At 43.1% G+C, this 19,384-nt stretch overlaps 1 protein-coding gene across 1 annotated transcript in view; it reads right to left on the bottom strand.

Annotated features, from left to right (window-relative positions):
• PLOD1 (procollagen-lysine,2-oxoglutarate 5-dioxygenase 1) overlaps positions 1-19,384 on the bottom strand; it is a 1,142,395-nt gene that overhangs the window by 822,355 nt on the left and 300,656 nt on the right. Inside the window, exon 2 of the mRNA XM_044063038.1 lies at positions 15,743-15,834. Within this exon, the coding sequence (XP_043918973.1) occupies positions 15,743-15,834 (92 nt within the window). The remainder of the gene's footprint in view (positions 1-15,742; positions 15,835-19,384) is intronic.

The raw sequence follows: 19,384 nt of genomic DNA, 5'->3' as shown, positions 1-19,384 counted from the left end.
ATTCCTGCCTCTCTGTGCTCTAGTGGTGTCTGGAAAGGACCAATTCTTGGAAGGCCAGTTCCTACTAAACCTTGGAGGCTGGACCTGTAAGAAATCCTTGACTGTCTGGACAGATTTTGCTTTCTCTTCCACCTTCTTCAGCACTTGCTGTGCGGGGGAGCCAAACAAATTGTGTTTATCCATGGGAGCATCTAGGAGCTTTGATTTTACATGGTCTGGTAAGGACTGCTCTTTTAACCATGCATGCCTTCTGATCACTGTACCAGTCATAGCTGATCTAAAGGAAGCCTCCAGTGCATCATAGCCACATTTTAAGGAATGATTACTGACCTGCTGAATGTTATGTACCATTTCCTGAAGAGACTTTCGGTCTAAAGGTTCAGGCGAGGACAGTTTTTAGTTAACTGATCTAACATAAATTCCTGATACTGAATCATGTGGAATTGACAGTTTAAGGCCCTAGCCGAAAGAGTAGCAGAAGTATAAACTTTTTTACCCCATCTCTCTAAGGCCCTAGATTCCCTTTCAGAGGCGGGGGGGTTTTTGGCAGAGGTAGCTGCTACAGCCTTGGGGCCCTGTGAAATAGTTTCAGGATCTGCAAAAGGAGCCTTATACAAGTGATAATGTGTGTCCGGAACCCTGTAGTATCTGTCGGGCTTAGCAGGGGCCGGAGGAAGTGTATCAGGAGCAGTACAAGCATCATTAAATGCATCATCCACAACTGTAAGTACTGGAGGAATGGCTAAAGGCCTATGCTGTGGCAAATGCAAAAAGGTCCTAAGCCTTTTCCTAGAGTCTGAAAAATCCTGGCCCTGCCATTGAAATTGTTCCCTCATAGCATGCAAGGTTTCCCCAAAGAAAATTCCTCAGGAGGAGAGGCAGAAGGAATGGAGTCTTCTGCATCAGAGTCCTCATATGGAGAATAAGGGCCTTCTGGAGGGTTTGTATTTTCTGAATCATCAGAGGAGTAATCTGTAGAAACTGGCTCAGGGGGCTCTGTTCTAGGCCTCTTCTCTGGAGGGGGGTGAGAGGCCCTGTCAGGGTGAGGCTGGGATCCCCTGATCAAAGAAATGAGATCCTCTGCTAGACTAAGCATTTGAGTACTAGAACTAGGCCTGTGAGAGGGGGCTTTAGCAGGCACTGTCTTGGTTGATTTCACTGCTTTAGCCCTGGCAAAAGCCTTAATTGACATGGATGCAGGGGGCCTAGCAGCTCCACGTGCAGGAGTAGATACATCTAAGGGGATAGTATCTGATAAATCCTGAGAAACTGTAAGAGCTGGTGGATTTTCTGTAGCAGATTCAGCCATGCTGGAAGAGGCTTCGGTAGAAGGAGGCATGCTTTCGGCCGAAGGAAGAACCGCGGACTCGGTTTCAGCCGAAACCGAGACACTCGGTTATTTAACCGCGGTTTCGGCCGAAACCGCGGACCGCGAGTGTCGGTCCTTTTCCTTATGCTTTTTAGCTAAATGTGAAGTCGGAGTCTCCGACGGCATGATATAAGCAAAAGCGGAGCCGAAAAACTCCTCTGCAAACTCCGACCGTCTAAGAGTCCGTCGGTTGAAGGAAGCACAGGCTAGGCAAGCTGCTACGTCGTGGTCTGGGCCTAAACAAGGTAGGCAGTAAGAGTGGAAATCTTTATGAGGTATTTGTTTCCCACAAGTTAAACAGTTATTCACTTTTTCTGACATCGGCTGAGGCAAGAAAGAGTCCCCAACAGGGTACTTAGCTTTTTAGAAGTCTTCGGTAGTAGCAATCTCTGGTTCTGACCGACCGGCACTTGCGAACAGCTTCTGCTTCGGGCGTCACGCGGCAAGAAAGACTGGGGAAAATGGCGTCGGCTGATGCCTTTATACCCGCTGAACTGCAGCTATGACGTCAGGTGGAGTGCGACATCAGCTGAGGCCAGACCCAGACTTTGGAATCCGGCCGACCGAAGGGCTGCCTGAGGCAGGACAACCCATTTGTAAGGACTGCAGATGCATCCTTGAAGGACATCATATGGGTTGTCCTGCCTCAGGCAGCCCTCGGTCGGATTCCAAAGTCTGGGTCCGACGTCGGCTGATGTCACATTTCTCTCCGACGTCAGAGCGGCTGGAGTATATAAGCATCAGCCGACGCCATCTTCTTCAGTGTTTCTTGCCCCAGATGCCAGGTGCCCTCCAAGGAAGGCTGTAATCAAATTGGAAGACAATAATAGGTTTTCAGACAATAAATAAGCAATAAACAGATACACCATAACAGATATCCCCAGCTAAGGATAACAGGGAGAGGAGTGGACCCAAGGCATAGAGGGGAAGGAGGGAGGGAAAACCCGACTGCAGTTGCATATCTATCGGACATCTACATTTATGGTAGGTACAAAACTGTACTATGTCCTTCAAGAATGCAACTGCAGTCATAACATATGGGTTGAATACCATAGCTTAGCTGGGGGAGGTGGTATGTTCTAAGAAAAGGATGGTGTAGCTATCAATCCCTGCAGGACTGCCGAAGCAAAGCCTGCTCTGGATCTGGAATATAAAGGAGGTTGTAGTGTTTGGAAAATGTATGCATGGAGCTCCATGTAGCAGCTTCTAGAATGTCTTTTGTAGGCACCCCTCTTAAAAATGCTGTAGAGGTGGCTGTAGCTCTGGTGGAGTGTGGTCTGATATTGGCTGGCACACTCTTTCCATGGAAGGAATAACAGAATCTGATGCAATGTCCAATCCATTTTGAAATTGTCTGTTTGGAAATTGTTTTTCCTTGTACTCCAGGGGCGTAAGCTACAAAAAGCTGATCAGACTTCCTACTGGTCTTGGTTCTGTCTAGGTAGTAGCGAAGTTGTCTGTGTATGTCCAAGGTATGTAACAGTCTTTCCCCTTTGTTCTCAGGATTGGGAAAGAAAGTAGGCAGGTGAATTGCGTGATTTAAAGAAACCCTAGATACCACTTTTGGCAGAAAGGTAGGATTGGTTCGTAAGGAGACCTTGTCTCTGTGAAAAGTTATGAACGGTGGTATTGCCATTAAGGCCTGTAATTCCGAAACCCTTCTTGCTGAGGTAATGGCCAGCAGGAAAGCTGTCTTCCAGGAAAGAAATTGTAAATCCACAGAAGCTGCTGGCTCGAAGGGAGATAGAGTCAATTTTTCTAGGACAAAATTGAGGTCCCAAGCTGGTACTGGTGCCTTTCTTGGGGGCTTTATATTCTTGATTCCTCTAAGAAATTGCCTTAACAAAGGATGTGAAAACACAGGTGGATCAGTGTTGTATCTAGCTGAGATAGCTGAAGCATGTATTTTTATGGAAGAGTATGAGAGTCGGTTATGTAGCATATCTGCCAAGTATTCCAGAATGAGAGGAATGCTCAAAAGTGATGCATCATGACCCTTGTTGGTATTCCAAATGCTGACTCTCTTCCATTTGGCTGAGTAAGCCTTTCTGGTGGATGGTCTGCGGGCTTCTGTTAGTATCCGCTGAACTTCCTTGGAGAGAGGTAAATTGAGGTTATTTATGGGATTTCCCAAGCTGTTAGCTGTAGCGTCTGGATGTTGGGATGAACTGTCCTGAAGTTGTGTTGAGTCAAAAGTTGGGGCCATTGTGGAAGGGCCCACGTTTTGTTGTGACATTTGCTCCGTAGTGGTGGGTACCAGTGTTGTCTTGGTCAGTCTGGAGCTATTAGGATCCCCTTCGGCTGCTCTGCTTTGATCTTTAATAACACTGTGGTCATCTGTGGCAGAGGTGGAAATGCATAAATTATCAGGGAGCTCCAGTTGAATGAGAGGGCATCTATTTTCCATGCTTGTGGATGATATGTCCTTGAGCAGAACTTTTCCCAAAGATTCATTGTCAGTCTGCAAAGGGGGTAAGAATGAGTGCCCCCCTGCTTGTTTATGTACCACATCACAGTGGTGTTGTCTGTCCGTATTAGTAGGTGGTCTTGTTGAAGTTGTTGTCCAAAGGCCTCGATGGCATGCATTACTGCCAGCATTTCTTTTTGGTTGACATGCAGATGTGTTTCCTTTGGAGACCATTGCCCTTGAATACATCTGCCCTCCATGTGCACCCCCCATCCAAGGTCTGAGGCATCTGTGGTCATGGTCTGTGTTATCTGAGGTTTTTTGAACGACATACCTGTGTTTGACTGGCTTACTGTGGCCCACCATAGAAATTCCTTTTGAAGACATGGAATGAGCGGAATAGTTGCTTCTAGGTTGTTGCTGTGTTGAGACCATAAGCTTTTTAAGTACCATTGAAGCTTTCTCATGTGTAATCTTGCTAGTGGAACCAGGAGAATGCAGGATGCCATGTAACCCAGGGCCTGTAGGAAACTCCTTGCAGTCATCTGGGTGAGCTTTGCTAAACTTTTGAAGTAATGGATTAACTTCTTTTGCTTGTATTCTGTCAGGTAAGCCATTTGAGAGGCTGTGTCTAGTTTGGCTCCTAAGAAGGTTATTTGCTGGGATGGCTGAAGTCTTGACTTTTGAAAGTTGACTGTGTATGCCAGAGCCTGTAGCAAGTGTATGACATAATTCAAGTTTTTTGTCAAGGTTAGTTTGTTGTCCACTTGTATGAGGCAATCGTCCAGGTACGGGTAGATTTGAATCCCCTGGAGCCTGCAATGAGTAATTACTGATGCCAGGCATTTCGTGAATACTCTGGGTGCAGTAGATAAGCCAAATGGCAATGCTGAGAATTGATAATGCTCTGGCCCTGCAAGAAATCTGAGGTATCTTCTGCAGCTGTGTCTGATAGGGACATGCAGGTATGCCTCCTTGAGGTCCAGAGTAATCAGCCAAGACCCCTTGTCCAGCATGGGAAGGAGTTGCTGTAGAGTCAGCATTTTGAACTTTGGTACTATGAGAAAAGTGTTTAAAGCGGACAAGTCCAGTATTGGTCTCCATTGAGTTTCTTTTCTTGGAACAAGGAACAGTCTTGAATAAAACCCTTGACCTTGTTCTTGTTGTGGAACTTTTTCTATTGCTTTGATCTGAGCAAGCAGAGAAATTTGCTTGATAGCCTCTGCCCTCTGATTTTGTGGAAGGTTTGGCATGCCTTGTTTTCTTGGCAAGGTATGAAAATGGAACCTGTAACCATGGTCTATAATGTCCAAAATCCATTTGTCTTTTGTCAGTTTGTGCCAATTTTTTGAAAACAAAGATAACTTTCCGCCCAAAGGAGCTTCTGTTTGCTCCTTGGTTAGCGGAACTAGAGGAAAGTCATTGAGATGAGAAACCCCTGTGACACTTCTTTGGTTTGCTGGTTGCCATTGTCGTCCCCTGTAGGATCCTCTGTATTGCCCTCTTCCTCGGGCACGCCTGTTTTGCCCTTGGAAATCTTTCAGGATTAGGAAAGGACCAGTTTTAGAAGGCCAGTTCCTGCTGAATCTGGGCTGAACCTGGAGGAAATCTTTGACTGTCTGAACTGACTTGGCTTTTTCCTCAATGGACTTTAACACATCTTTAGCATTAGCACCAAGAAGCTTGATCTTTTCCAAGGGCGTCAAGAAGTTTTGCCTTAACATGATCTGGTAAAGATTGTTCTTTTAACCATGCATGTCTACGAATGACCGCCCCTGTCATAGCTGCCCTACATGAAGCCTCCAATGCATCATATCCACACTGTAGAAAGTGATTGCTAACCTGCTGAGAATTATGCACAGCCTCCTGCAAAGACTTCCTATCTAAAGGTTCAGGAGAGGCCAATCTTTTCTGTAAATCATCTAACAGGAAATCCTGATATTGAAACATGTGAAAGAGACAATTGAGAGCTCTCATAGATAAAGTAGTGGAGGTGTAAACCTTCTTCCCCCATCTCTCTAAGGACCTTGCTTCCCTGTCGGAAGGCAAAGGGATTTTGGAGGTGGTAGCTGAAACCCCTTTAGGCCCCTGGGAAATTGTTTCTAAATCAACAGCATGGGCCCTAAAGAAATGAGAATGGGTTTCTGGGACCCTATAGTATCTGTCAGGCTTGACAGGAGCAGGAGGAAGAGTATCAGGGGTAACACTGGAGTCAGAGTATAAATCATCCAAAACATCAAGCACAGGAGGTATAGCTAAGGGTCTGTGTTGGGGCTTTTAAGGAAGGTTCAAGGCTTTCTGGAATCTGAATATTCCTGGCCTTGCCACTTAAAATGCTCCCTCATGGAATGCAGAACTTCCCCAAAAGAAATATCCTCAGGAGGAGAGGCCGAGGGAATGGAGTCCTCTGCATCTGAATCCTCATAGGTCTGGAAGGGCTCTTCCTGGCTTTCGGAGTGAACAGAGTCCTCAGAATCTTCATCTGAAGGAAGAGGGTCAGAGGGTTCAACCCTGGGCCTCTTATCAGGAGGAGGCTGGGATCCTCCCTCAGGATGGGCCTGGGAACCTCTGATCAGGGAAATTAAATCTGCGGCCATAGACATGATTTGAGTTTCAGGAGTAGGCTGAGGTAAGGTTTTAGCAGTAAGATGCTTGGACTTGCTGGCTGCCTTAGCACGTGTGTAGGCCTTGATAGACATGGACATGGGAGGCCTAGCCGCTCCACGTGCAGGAGTGACCTTATCAACAGCAATGGTCTCAGGCATTTCCTCGGTTTCAGTATCCGGAGGAAAATCAATAACTGGCGTCGGAGTGGCCTCCGGTATCGGAGGTATTGGTAATGCGGTGTCTTCGGTTCAGAGCGGTGGAATAACCGCCTCAGAGGGAACCGGGGCACTCGCGGTTAGTTTTGGCGTGGCGTCAGTGGAAGACGCGGGCCGAGGATGTCGGTCCCGGTCTTTTCATTTCTTAGGAGTCTGCGTTGTCGGTTGTTCCGACGGCATTGTATAATCAAATTTTTCGCCAAAAAAATCTTCAGCGAACTCCGCCCGGCACCTGAGAGTGAGCTTATTGAAGCGAGCACAGGCGGCACAGGCCGAGACGTCGTGGTCTGGGCCAAGGCAAGGGAGGCAGTAAGAGTGAAAATCCTTATGAGGTATTTGTTTACCACAAGACAAACAATTATTTACTTTTTCAGTAAATTCTGACATCGGCTGAGGCAAGAAAAGGTCCCCAACGGGGTACTTAAGCTTTTTTGATGACTTCGGTTTTGAAGAATACAGGAGCTGACCGACCGGCACTTGCGAACTGCTTCTGCTTCGGGCCCCGCACGGCAAGAAAGACTGAAGAAGATGGCATCGGCTGATGCTTATATACTCCAGCCGCTCTGACGTCGGAGAGAAATGTGACATCAGCCGACGTCAGACCCAGACTTTGGAATCCGGCCGACCGAGGGCTGCCTGAGGCAGGACAACCCATATGTTATGACTGCAGTTGCATTCTTGAAGGACATCTGTACTATGTTCTTCGTGTTTCACTGTTGCAGTCATTACATTTGGGTAGAGTCCCAAAGCTATGGTTGGGAGGCTGGAGCTAAACAGCATTAGGAGCGGCTATGAGGCTATGAGGCCCTGCAGAACTGCAGTGGCAAAGCCTGCCCTGGATTTAGAGTAGATTGGCAGATGATAATGCTTTGTAAAGGTGTGCACTGAACTCCAAGTATCAGCCTCTAAAATGTCTTTAGTTGGTACTCCCCTGAGAAAGGCTGCTGAAGTGGCTGCAGCTCTGGTTGAATGCAGCCTAATGCCCTTAGGCACTGGCTTGCCATGCAGTAAATAGCAGAAATGAATGCAGTGGCCTATCCACTTTGAAATAGTCTGCTTTGAGATAGCCTTTCCTTGTGGTCCTGCAGCATATGCCACTAGTAATTACTCTATCTTCCTGAAAACTCTGTCTGTGTACGTCCAAAGAATGCAGAATTCTCTCCCGCTTGTTCTGTGGATTTGGATAAAAAGTTGGCAAATGAATAGTTTGGTTAAGAGCCACACTGGACACCACCTTAGGCATAAATGTTGGGTTTGTCCTCAGAGAGACCCTGTCTGGATAAAAAATGATGAAAGGTTCCACCGCCATGAGTGCCTGTAACTCTGAAACTCATCTTGCAGAAGTTATTGCTAGGAGCAGAGCTGTTTCCAAGATAAAAACTTTATATCAGCCGTAGCAGCTGGCTCAAAAGGAGGCAGGGTGAGTTTTTCCAAGACATAGTTGAGGTCCCATGCAGGTATTGGTGATCTCCTTGGAGGCCTTAAATTTTTTGGCTCCTCTGAGGTACTGCCTTAATAAAGGATGAGAAAAGAGTGGTGGCTCTGCATTGTAATGAGCCGAAATGGCAGAGGTATGAATTTTAATTGATGAAAAAGATAGGCATTTGTCCAGCATCTCAGTTAAGTATTGCAAAATCTGAGGAATGTTTGGTACAGCTGTATAAGTTCCTTGTGCCTGGTTCCAAGCACAGAATCTCTTCCATTTTCCAGCATAAGATTTTCTAGTACTAGGTCTTCTGGCTTCCAAAAATGATATCCATCACAGCTTTACTGAGAGGTGTGTTTTGTATGACTACATTATCCGCCATGCTGCCAGATTTAAAGTCCTGAGTTGGCTGTGCAGGATCTGATTGTTTTGTTGGGACAGTAGACGAGGTATTTGAGGTAAGGTCCAAGCTGGGCATTGAGAAAAGTTCCTTAGGACAGGATACCAGTACTGATGGGGCCAGTCTAGGGCAATCAGTATCATATTTGGCTTCTCCTGTGTGACCTTTAGGAGTACCTTGGGGAGGAGAGGCAGTGGAGGAAAGGCATATACTGACAGGTTTTTCCAGCTGAAAGATAAGGCGTCCACTTTCCATGCTTGTCTGTGATAAGTCCTAGTGCAGAAACTTTTTAGTTGGTAGTTGTGAGGGGAGGCAAACAGATCTATGTCTGGGCATCCCCATTTCATTGTTATCATACTGAAGACTTGTGGATCCAGGTGCCACTCATGGGGATCCATGAGGTTTCTGCTTAGTTCGTCTGCCAGAGTATTTTCCTTTCCTGGCAGGAATTGTGCCTGCAGATATACTTGGTAAGTCAATGCTGTGTCCCACAAAGCCATGGTTAGCCTGCAAAGGGGATAAGAATGTGTGCCCCCCTGCTTGTTTATCTACCACATGACCGTGGTGTTGTCTGTCTTTATCAGTAGTTGGCCCGGATGAAGTAGGTCCTTGAAGGCTGTCAGGGCATTTTGAACAGCTAGCATCTCTTTTTGATTGATATGTAGATGCATTTTGCTTTGCGGACCATGTGCCCTGTATGCATCTTCCTGCCACGTGGGTCCCCCAGGCATAATCTGATGCATCCGCTGTTAGGCTCTGCCTGGCTGGGGGTAATGTGAATGGCTGTCCCTTGTTCTGGTGACAAGCCTTCGCCCACCATCAAAACTCCTGTTGCAGGCAGGGAATGAGAGTAATCATTTGTTTCCAGGCTGTGGCAATGTTGAGTCCAAACACTTTCTAGGTACCATTGAAGTTTCCTCATATGCAGTCTTGCATATGGAATTAGTAGGATGCAGGAAGCCATGAAGCCCAAAGCCTGCAGAATTTTTCTTGCAGATAACTGGGCCTTTGTTTCCAATATTTTGAAATAGGTAGTCAGTTGCCTTTGTTTGTCTGGCATGAGATAAGCCATCTGGGCAGTTGTATTTAAGCTTGCACCCAGGAATATTATCTCTTGAGAGGGTACTAGTTTTGATTTCTTTTCGTTGACTGTGTACCCTAGGAATGTTTGAAGTCTTTTCACAAACGCCGGATGCTGTAGAAGAATGTCCTTGTTCTCTGCTTGAATTAGGCAGTTGTCCAAGTAAGGATATATTTGTATTCCTTTGTCTGCAGAATGCAATTACTGGTGCCAGGCACTTTGTAAAGACCTTGGGCGCAGTAGATAAGCCAAATGGCAGTGCAGAAAAGTGGTAATGCATTGAGCCAGCCTTGAATCTGAGGTATCTTCTGCATGATTGTCTGATTGGGACATGCAGGTATGCCTCTTTTAGGTCTAAAGTCACAAGCCAAGCCTTCTTGCCAGCATGGGCAGAAGCTGCTGCAAAGTCAACATTTTGAATTTTGGTATACCCAGGAATGTGTTTAGAATAGATAGGTCCAGTATTGGTCTCCAGGCCTTGTCCTTTCTGGGTACCAAAAACAGTCGAGTAAAATCCTTGTCCCTGCTCTGGTACCTGTTGAATGGCCCCTATGTCCATGAGGGATGAGACTTGTTTTTGTGCCTCTGCCCATTGACTTTTTGGCAGATCTGGCCAACCTTTTGCCTTTGGCAGTGTATGGAAGTGGAACTTGTAGCCTTGTGACACTATGTTTAGAACCCACTTGTCCTGGGTTATCATGTGCCAATTTTGAGAAAAAAAAGTGCTATTTTCCCCCCTAAGGGTGCTGCCAGGAGATAAGTGCTTGGTGCAGGCAGGGGGAAGTCATTGGGACTGTTTCCTGTATGGTTGTGATTTGTCTTCTCCAATTTTGGAGGTAGAAGCACCCCATTGCTTTGACCTGTATGAACCTTGCGCCTGGGATCTGCCTCTAAGGCATCTGGATCTGCCCCTTTGAGGTCTGTCTGACACAGGAAAGGACCAATTCTTTGTAGGCCAGTGTCTTCTAAACCTGGGTAGCTGTACTTGTAAAAAATCTTTGACAGTTTGCATAGATTTAGCTTTGTCCTCCATTTTCTTTAACACCTCTTCTGCCTTAACACCAAACAAAGTATCATGCTGTAAAGGTGCATCTAATAATTTAACTTTGACATGATCAGGCAGATTTTGTTCCTTTAACCAAGCATGCCTCCTAATTACAGAACCCGTAACTGCGGCCCTGCAGGAGGCCTCCAAAGAATCAAAACCACATTGCAAAGTATGCTTTCCAACTTGTTCAGCTGCATGCAATAAATCCTGCATTTCCTTACTTTCTGCACATTCAGAATTTAATAACATTTTCTGTTTAAGCAATGCCATGACATGTTGCTGATATTTCAGCATATGAAACTGACAGTTTAAGGCCCTTATAGCCAAGGTAGCAGATGTGTAAACCTTTTTCCCCATCTATCCAGTGCCCTAGAATCTTAGGGTTTTTTTGCAGCGGAAGCCTTAACTCCTTTGGGACCCTGTGAAATAGTTTCTGGGTCTGCAGCAGGGTTTTTTGAAAAGGAATTTATGAGAGTCAGGAACCCTGTAATATCTGTCAGGCTTAACAGGTGCTGGAGGTAAGGAGTGAGGGGTCAGGGAGACTCTGAAAACACATCATCTACAATGTCCAACACAGGTGGAATGGCTAGGGGCCTGTGTTGGGGTAGTAAAAGGAAGTCCCTGAGCTTCTTTTTAGATTCTGAAAAATTTTGGCTCTCCCAGTGGAAATGCTCCCTCATGGTATGCAAGGTTTCCCCAAAAGAATAGTCCTCAGGAGGAGAGGCTGAAGGTATAGATTCTTCAGCATCACAATCCTCATAGGGGGGAAGGGAATATTCCTGATCAGAAGAGGAATCAGAAAAAATAGAAACCTGATCTGAAGATTCATAGTCTGTCTCTTGCCTAGGCCTCTTATCAGGAAGGGGATGGGAACCCCTGATCAAGGTAATCAAGTCTTCGGCCATTTTGAGCATATGCTTTTTGGGCATAGAGGCCTGTCCATGTGGCTCTTGAGTTTGTTTCTTTGCTTTAGAAGGTGCTTTAGTCTTTGCCTTTGAAGCTGAAGTCGGTTTAATGTAAAGATGTTTAGGTCTGAATACACACTCTGAAGCCGGTGCCTGCTCAGCAGCTCCGGACCCATCTGAGGAAATAGCGTCCGAGGCTCCAATACCTTGAGTTTCCAGCGGCATAGCCGACTCCACGTGGGAGTCGGTAGCGGCCTGTGACTCTAAAGGAGCGGGCATCAGGGGCTGCGAAAGCGCCTCACTGAGAACCGGCGACTGGCTTAGGAGAAGCTTCGTCATTGGTTTTGGGCCTCGGCAGTTTATCTTTCTCCTTTTCTTTACATTTTTTATGAACTCCGGTAGTCGGATGGCTATCCGACGACATTTCTGGATAATTAAACCTGCGTCCAAAATAGTTTAATGCAAAATCATACTAACGCTTAATAGTGCGTTGGTTAAATCTAGCACAAAACCGACAACCTGAAACATTGTGATCAGGGCCTAGGCAAGGAATACAGTAGGAATGAAAGTCCTTATGAGGTATTTGCTTTCCACAAGAAATACAATTATTAACTTTTCTGACATCAGTCTGGAGCAAGAAAAAAGTTTCCCCAACGGGGTACTTAGCTTTATTGAAGACTTCGGATCTGAAACTTGAACATGAAAATCTCAGGAGTCGGACGACCAGCACTTGCGAACTGCTTCTGCTTCGGGCACCACACGGCAAGAAAGACTAAAGAAAATGGCGTCGGCTGCATCTTTTATACCCCTGACGACCTGACATTAGGGAAGGGGCGACAGCAACCGACGCAGGGCCCAAGACTTTGGAATTCAGGCCAGCTGAGAGCAGCCTGCCAGCAGGATTACCCAAATGTAATGACTGCAACAGTGAAATAAGAAGAACATCCTTCAAGCCACGTATCCTCCCACCGAAGATGTTAATGCTCTGTGGCACCACTAAACACCAGAGACTGACTTTTTTAATAATATTAATGTTTAAAAACGTGTGGGTGGAAAGGGATTCAAACCATTCACCATTTATACAAAATACCCCAGCATTAGCCCACTGCACTAACTACATTAGTTCAGCAAAGTTTGCTATATATTGAGCCTTTGGGGCATTAATCAATATCTGCAACATGCTGTGATGCAGGAGGGAAAGGGACAAGAATCATTAGGCACATCTCTCAACCTTGTAGGACAGCAGTATTTGCCCTAGCATGCATTTACTACAGAACAGGAAATGTGAAACGTGAATGTCTGGCATTAAGGACAAACTGTGATCACCCTTGAATTAATAGGGCAGGGCAAAAGGAGACATTATGGACATTTTGACAACAAGAGCAGGTATGAGGTATGTGGCAAGTGTGTGTGTGTGTGTGTGTGTGTGTGTGTGTGTGTGTGTGTGTGTGTGTGTGTGTGTGTGTGTGTAAGAGTCTTACTTTGTGCTTGTGTGTTTGGGGCAGTAACTGCAAGGGATGGCAGCCTGTGCTAACACGATGTAGCAGCCATTGTTAACTATTGCAGGAAGGGCTCATCTGCACTTTGCTTTAGTTTACTGTGATTCACGGACTTGCAAATTAGGTCTTTTTTCACTGTGGCGTCTGTGTCTATGAAATGCAAAAGACTGTATAGTTGTAATAAACACAGCCTTTTTCCTCATGGCCTGTATATCCCGTGGGGGTAAGGGGTCTTTTTATGAATTCTTATTAATGTTTTAAAACATTTCTGACAGATACCATTTAATTTATGCTTGGATGTACTGTGGCTTTTAACTTTAAATTCATCTCTGATGCTGTTCCAACAACGCTTCATAATCCCTTCCTGCACTGTCTAAAAATGCAAATTGCAGAATGCCTTTTTAAATGAATAAATGCATTTTCTGTTTGCTTCTTTTTAATAGCATAAACATGTTTCTTAATATTTACATTAAAATTATGTATCATTTTTTACAAAATAAATGGCATAAAACTAGTTTCATGAGACAAGGTATACACCACTCTCTGGGACTGTTAGCAGTTAAACTTGGATATACCTATATACTTTTGTTGTGATTTTGCTACCTTGACTTAACTGCCAGTATTAACATTCACTCATTGTTGACAACGCCCACACTTATTTATTTATTTTACTTATTATTTATTTGTTTTTGTTTATCGGGAAAGTCTGACTGGTTAATCCCCATTTTCAGTGCAGGCCCTTAAACTTAATAAGCGATGGCCTGTTTTACTTATGTTCAGTACAATACAAATGTTGTACTAGCATTTTCCAAAATAAATTTCACGTTATTGGTCATTTTATTAAATAACTCAGGCTGAGGACCTACTGCTTTAAACAAATCTAATACCCCTTGAGAATTGTCCATGACATCACTACCCACACTGCATTCCAAAGCTAACGTGCAACTGCAATTTGGAGAAACTCTTAATATCATGAACACTTTCATTGAGCTGGCCTCTAAAATGGATGCAAATTTATTAGTTCTAAACTGAATGACCACCTGAAAAGCAGAAGTACTCAAAAGGTGATCAGATGCCTTAACTGTAAACATGTTAATTAATGTTTCAAATCCCTTTACAAACGGGTCTACTTCACGATGTCGAAAGCTGAAAATATCGAAGCTGATATTGTCGGCACCACAACATCGAACGCGCAGAGCATTGTGCAGGTAAACAGAAATCTCCGTAGGAAGTGGGGGTGCAGGGGGGGCTTGCCCCCCTGCCTAAGCTAGTTAGTTTTTATTTTTGTTTGTTTTGTTTTTTTTAAACGTTATTCGATGTTTTACTACATCGATCACTAGAGGTCAACCTTTAGTGATTCGATGTAGTAAGATTTCGATAACGTGATATAGACGCTTACAAACATGATTCCCGAAATAAGCCTCAACAGCCTTACTCTCTGTCCTTTTACAATATGTTTAACGAAAGTAAAGTGACCAATAGAAGCATGAATATAACAATTTCTGAAATTAGTCTTCCTAAAATCAATGGAAGTAAAATACTTCTAAACCCCTGTTTAATTTAATATTTAAACATTTAAATATTCAAAATATTCCATGTCCATTGCTGACCATTTTAATGTAAATTTTAAAATATAAACTAGACTCACAAGATGTTCCATAAATGTCTTAAGCTGTTGCACTGTATTGAATCAAAAGAAAAAAAAGCAGAGAATGTAACGTGGATACTACTGATAAATAAAATTATTATTACAGCAAACTGGAATATAGTCAAGTGCAATTTACATTGCTTACAGCAGCAGGTCCCTAGCCTAAGTTTATTAATAAAAGATCCAAAAACTTGACATCTTTATCAGAAAATGTACAGAAGTTTATTTAAGAGGAAGGGATTATGAGGCACTATCAGAGCTACATGAGGTACAGAGTACAAATTATAGCTGAATGCCATGGTATAGTCAAATATAAATGATGTTGTTATTTACTACAAGTACTTATCGCTGGAAAAATCTGGATACTTTACAGTTTTCATCTGTAGGTTTAAAAGCAGTACTTTTTAACGAATGTTTAGTACATTTATTCATGTATCAATGTCTGTACTCGGATTATTTGACTCGTTGTTTGGAGCATGTGACTTTTTGAATTTCATACTTAAATGGTTTGCAATAAATTATTTAGATGAAGTGGCTAACTGGTTTTGGCTTGACATGCGACACTTTACAAACAGTGCCACACAGACAACAAAAGGATCCTGATGTCTTCGGGTAACCAGATGTTTTAAAGCCAACAAGATAAAGTTTACTCCTCAGACAAATAGAGGTGTCTTTAGTACTGTGATTTATTTAAACATAGCAGTAATAAGGTATAGCTGTCATAAATGCAAAAATCTAAACCTGCCGTCAACAGGAAATGCAAAATCTATGCCTTTCTGCAGTGTGGGTAGTTAACCAATAAATAGTTCTATAAAGAGTTAAGAAACACAATTACTATATGTGTTATACAACTGCTTTCAGACTTGAAATCCAAATCTAAAAACAGATTTACTATTTAGGTTAAAACTGCTTTGAGGTTTGAAACCCAAATCCAGCACCATTTTATAGTTCTGTGGCAGGATATGCTGCTGCTAATATTCACTGTTCTTGAAGTACTACTCAGATTTATTTACATGTGTTGGCAAAAGACTGAAACAAACTAAAATGAACAGTTAATGTTTGCTGCCTAGCAATGTGATATGACTGGTTCTCTCCAAGTTTGATTTTCATTCTGTATCAGATATTTTCACTTATTACCTTAATGCTGTAGTTGAAGAACTTTGCCGATCTGATAAACCGTCTAAAACCATCAGTCTCACGTGTTGCAACAGTCAAGACCAGCAGATTATCTACAAAAGTAAATTTGAAGAAAAATGTTATTCACTGACCCACTGGAAAACAAATTATAATCCTTCACTGAAATTAACCATGGCCTTGGCGGTATATAAACACCTCCTGGGCCATTTGGTCTGAATATTCCCACTCAAGTAGAGCCTACAAATTCCAGACAGTTATCAGCCTGTGGTTTGTGTTCGTCTTACTTCTGTCCCAGATATTCTTGAATTATACTACAATTTTTGAACAGTGTTTCATTTCAGAAGGCTATTTCACAGATACATTAATGTTGTACATGGTAAATACAGGCAAATGTCAAGTTTTTTCTATCAGATATTATTCTCTTCCCCTTTAATCCAGCCCATAGGACAATGAGTCTGCCTAACTATGGAGATGGTGGTGGTGGTGGTGGTGGGGGCAATGGAACACAGAAGATGGTGGATAAAGTGTGGGGGGGCAAAAACACTGATAAGATAAAAAGTAGTTCACTGTAAGTTTCCTGTCTGCACCTAACGATACAACCTCTATGCATATCATTCTAGCTTTCTTTGAAATGTTGCCTTATTTGCTTGTGGTTCCTACACAACATCCGCTAGCTTGAGGACGTGTACTTGAGCTATACTAGCACAAGCTGTTATTCACAGGTAAGTGGGCAGAACAGGTATGCATAACTGACAGATGAATACTTGTAACAGAGGCAGTCAGTGACTGGAAAGGAGTAACCACAACTAGGACACATAAATGTTTCACAGAACCAGGATGGCCACAGTTTGTCCACAAAAATAAAAATAAAAAAATCTACTTATGAGCTTGTAACCAACAAAAGTCAACAGGAGTTGTAAAATGCCTGTGTTTATCTAGTAGTATTAGAGATACTCAAAGAAAGCATTAATTCTGGGCAATGCCATTCTAACTCAACATTATGGTAATGCAGACTGCATCACTGGAAGAACCAACATTGGCTGAGAAACAAAACAAAATGTCAGTAGTTCGACTTCACATTGTCATTATGAAGGAAAAAGTTCTTTAGTCTTTAGAAAATAACACTTAGAATGATGTGAGAGTGACGTACATGTATTATTACTGCACAAATTACTTTTTTAGTTAGGTTTCTGGCCATAGTTGTTCTTTAAAAAATACATTCAGAAGTGCAAATGATATCTCACAAAAATAAATACTTCTCAAATACTGAGGCTACCTGGTTTTGTTTTACAGAAGGCTCAAGCATGTCTGAAAATGTTGTGTTCTAAAACATTAACTATTTAATATTGTTTTTACTCGGAATCAGGCACAATGATGAAGTACAGTTGTGAATGTTTTTGACTGAAAATCAGTAATAAAATAATGTGCTAAGCCAAATCTTTGCTACTTAAAGTGTGTGTGTGTGTGTGTGTGTGTGTGTGTGTGTGTGTGTGTGTGTGTGTGTGTGTGTGTGTGTGTGTGTGTGTGTGTGTGTGTGTGTGTTTGATAAGTGGGAGGTATCTAGGGTTGTCATCTTTTCAGATACCTGAAGTGGAAAATTTTTAACTGATATCAAGAGATTTTACAGGACAAAGTATATTCGTAAACATTTATTCTATTCTTACCAAACCTGGCACTCTGTTTTAAAACTTGTTATGAAATGAGCAGCACAGTTGTGTACCAATCAGCGTTAGTAACTCACAGTGCTTGCTTTACTGGGTCACATTTCCATTCTCTGTGGAGCCTGAATGTTCATCCTATGGCCATGTGACTTTTTAGTGGCTTATTTGGTTTCTTGAAACAAACAACCACAGTCCCCAGCCGAAGCCAGGAAACACATCACAGGAATTCTCCTCAATAAAATAAAATAAACCAAACAAGAGCACAGCTGTGGCTACAATTCTTTATTCCAAATCACATTCTGGTTCCTCGGCTTTGTTAGCCTTCAAAGGAATAACCTTATTCCATTCAGTAGCCATTTTATATCCCCCTAATGACAGTGCTAATAAATTAAATACATTCACTTCCTTTTAATCATCATCATCTTCTTTCGGCTGTTCCTGTTAGGGATCGCCAAAGCGGATCACCTGTTTCCATTTCTTCCTGTCCTCTGCATCTTGCTCTGTCACACCAACCACCTGCATGTCCTCTCTCACCACATCCATAAACCTTATCTTAGGCCTTCCTCTTTTCCTGTTACCTGGTAGCTTCATCCTTAGCATCTTTTTTCCCAATATACTCAGCATCCCTCCTCAGCACATGTCCAAACCAACATAATCTTGCCTCTCTGGCTTTGTCTCCAAACCTTCAAACCTGGGCTGACCCTCTAATATACTTATTCCTAATCCTGTCCACCCTTGTCACACCCAGTGCAAATCTTAACATCTTTAACTCTGCCACATCCAGCTCAAACTCCTGCCTTTTTGTCAGTGCCACTGTCTCCAACCCATATAACATAGCTGGTCTCACTACCCTCTTGTAGACCTTCCCTTTCACTCTTACAGGTACTCGTCTGTCACAAATCACTCCTGACGCTCTTCTCCACCCACTCCGTCCTGCCTGTACGTTCTTCTTCACCTCTCTTCCACACTCACCGTTACTCTGAACTATTGACCCCAAGTATTTAAACTCATCCACCTTCACCACCTCTACTCCTTGCATCCTCACCGTTCTTCTATCCTCCCTTTCATTCACACACATATATTCTCTCTTAGTCCTGCTGACCTTCATTCCTCTTCCCTCTAGAGCATATCTCCATCTCTCCAGGGTCTCCTCCACTTGTTCCCTACTCTCACTACAGATCACAATGTCATCTGCAAACATCATAGTCCATGGGGACTCCTGTCTGATCTCATCTGTCAAACTGTCCATCACCATTGCAAATAAGAAAGGGCTCAGAGCTGATCCTTGATGTAACCCCACCTCCACCTTAAACGCATCCGTCACTCCCACCGCAGACCTCACTGCTGTCACACTACCCTCGTACATATCCAGTACCACTCTTACATACTTCTCTGACACTCCTGACTTCCTCACAAAATACCACAACTCCTCTCTAGGCACCCTGGTATATATGCTTTCTCTAAGTCTTTTTAATTATAACTTTAATTTCCCAAATCTTAAAGGTGCCTCACACATAATGAAAACCATCTCTCACATATTATAAAGTTGTTACACATTTTACACATCTCAATTATAAAATTTCTTTATATATTTAAATTTTTTAATATAATAACTTTACTTATTACTTTTTCCATTTCACCATTTTACATTGAATGTCCTATGCTTATAGTGCCTACCAATGTTTAACTTACATCCCACTAACAATGACTGAAAATGCCATTGCACTTTTCCTACTAACCTATGTGTAAACAGATAGAAGAAATAGGTTCATAGGTTCATACTAGGCTATCTGCCCTAGGGCATTTATAAGCCTAGCCAGAGTGTGTTTGGCTTTCGCCACCCATTTTAAATAAATTTTGCTATGCCCTTTTTCGAGGCTAGTATACTGTGCCTCTGTCTAACAGTGACACAGAAGTGATACCCGGGGTAAACCTACGATCTCCCATCCACTCATCAAGATTCCTCTTGAAGAGAGTCAAT

This window comes from Protopterus annectens, chromosome 2.part1, assembly GCF_019279795.1.
Source record: "Protopterus annectens isolate FY-2018-M chromosome 2.part1, PAN1.0, whole genome shotgun sequence".
Lineage (NCBI taxonomy): Eukaryota > Metazoa > Chordata > Ceratodontiformes > Protopteridae > Protopterus > Protopterus annectens.
Note: the sequence above shows the minus strand (reverse complement) of the source record. Positions and strands in the feature narration are given on the sequence as shown.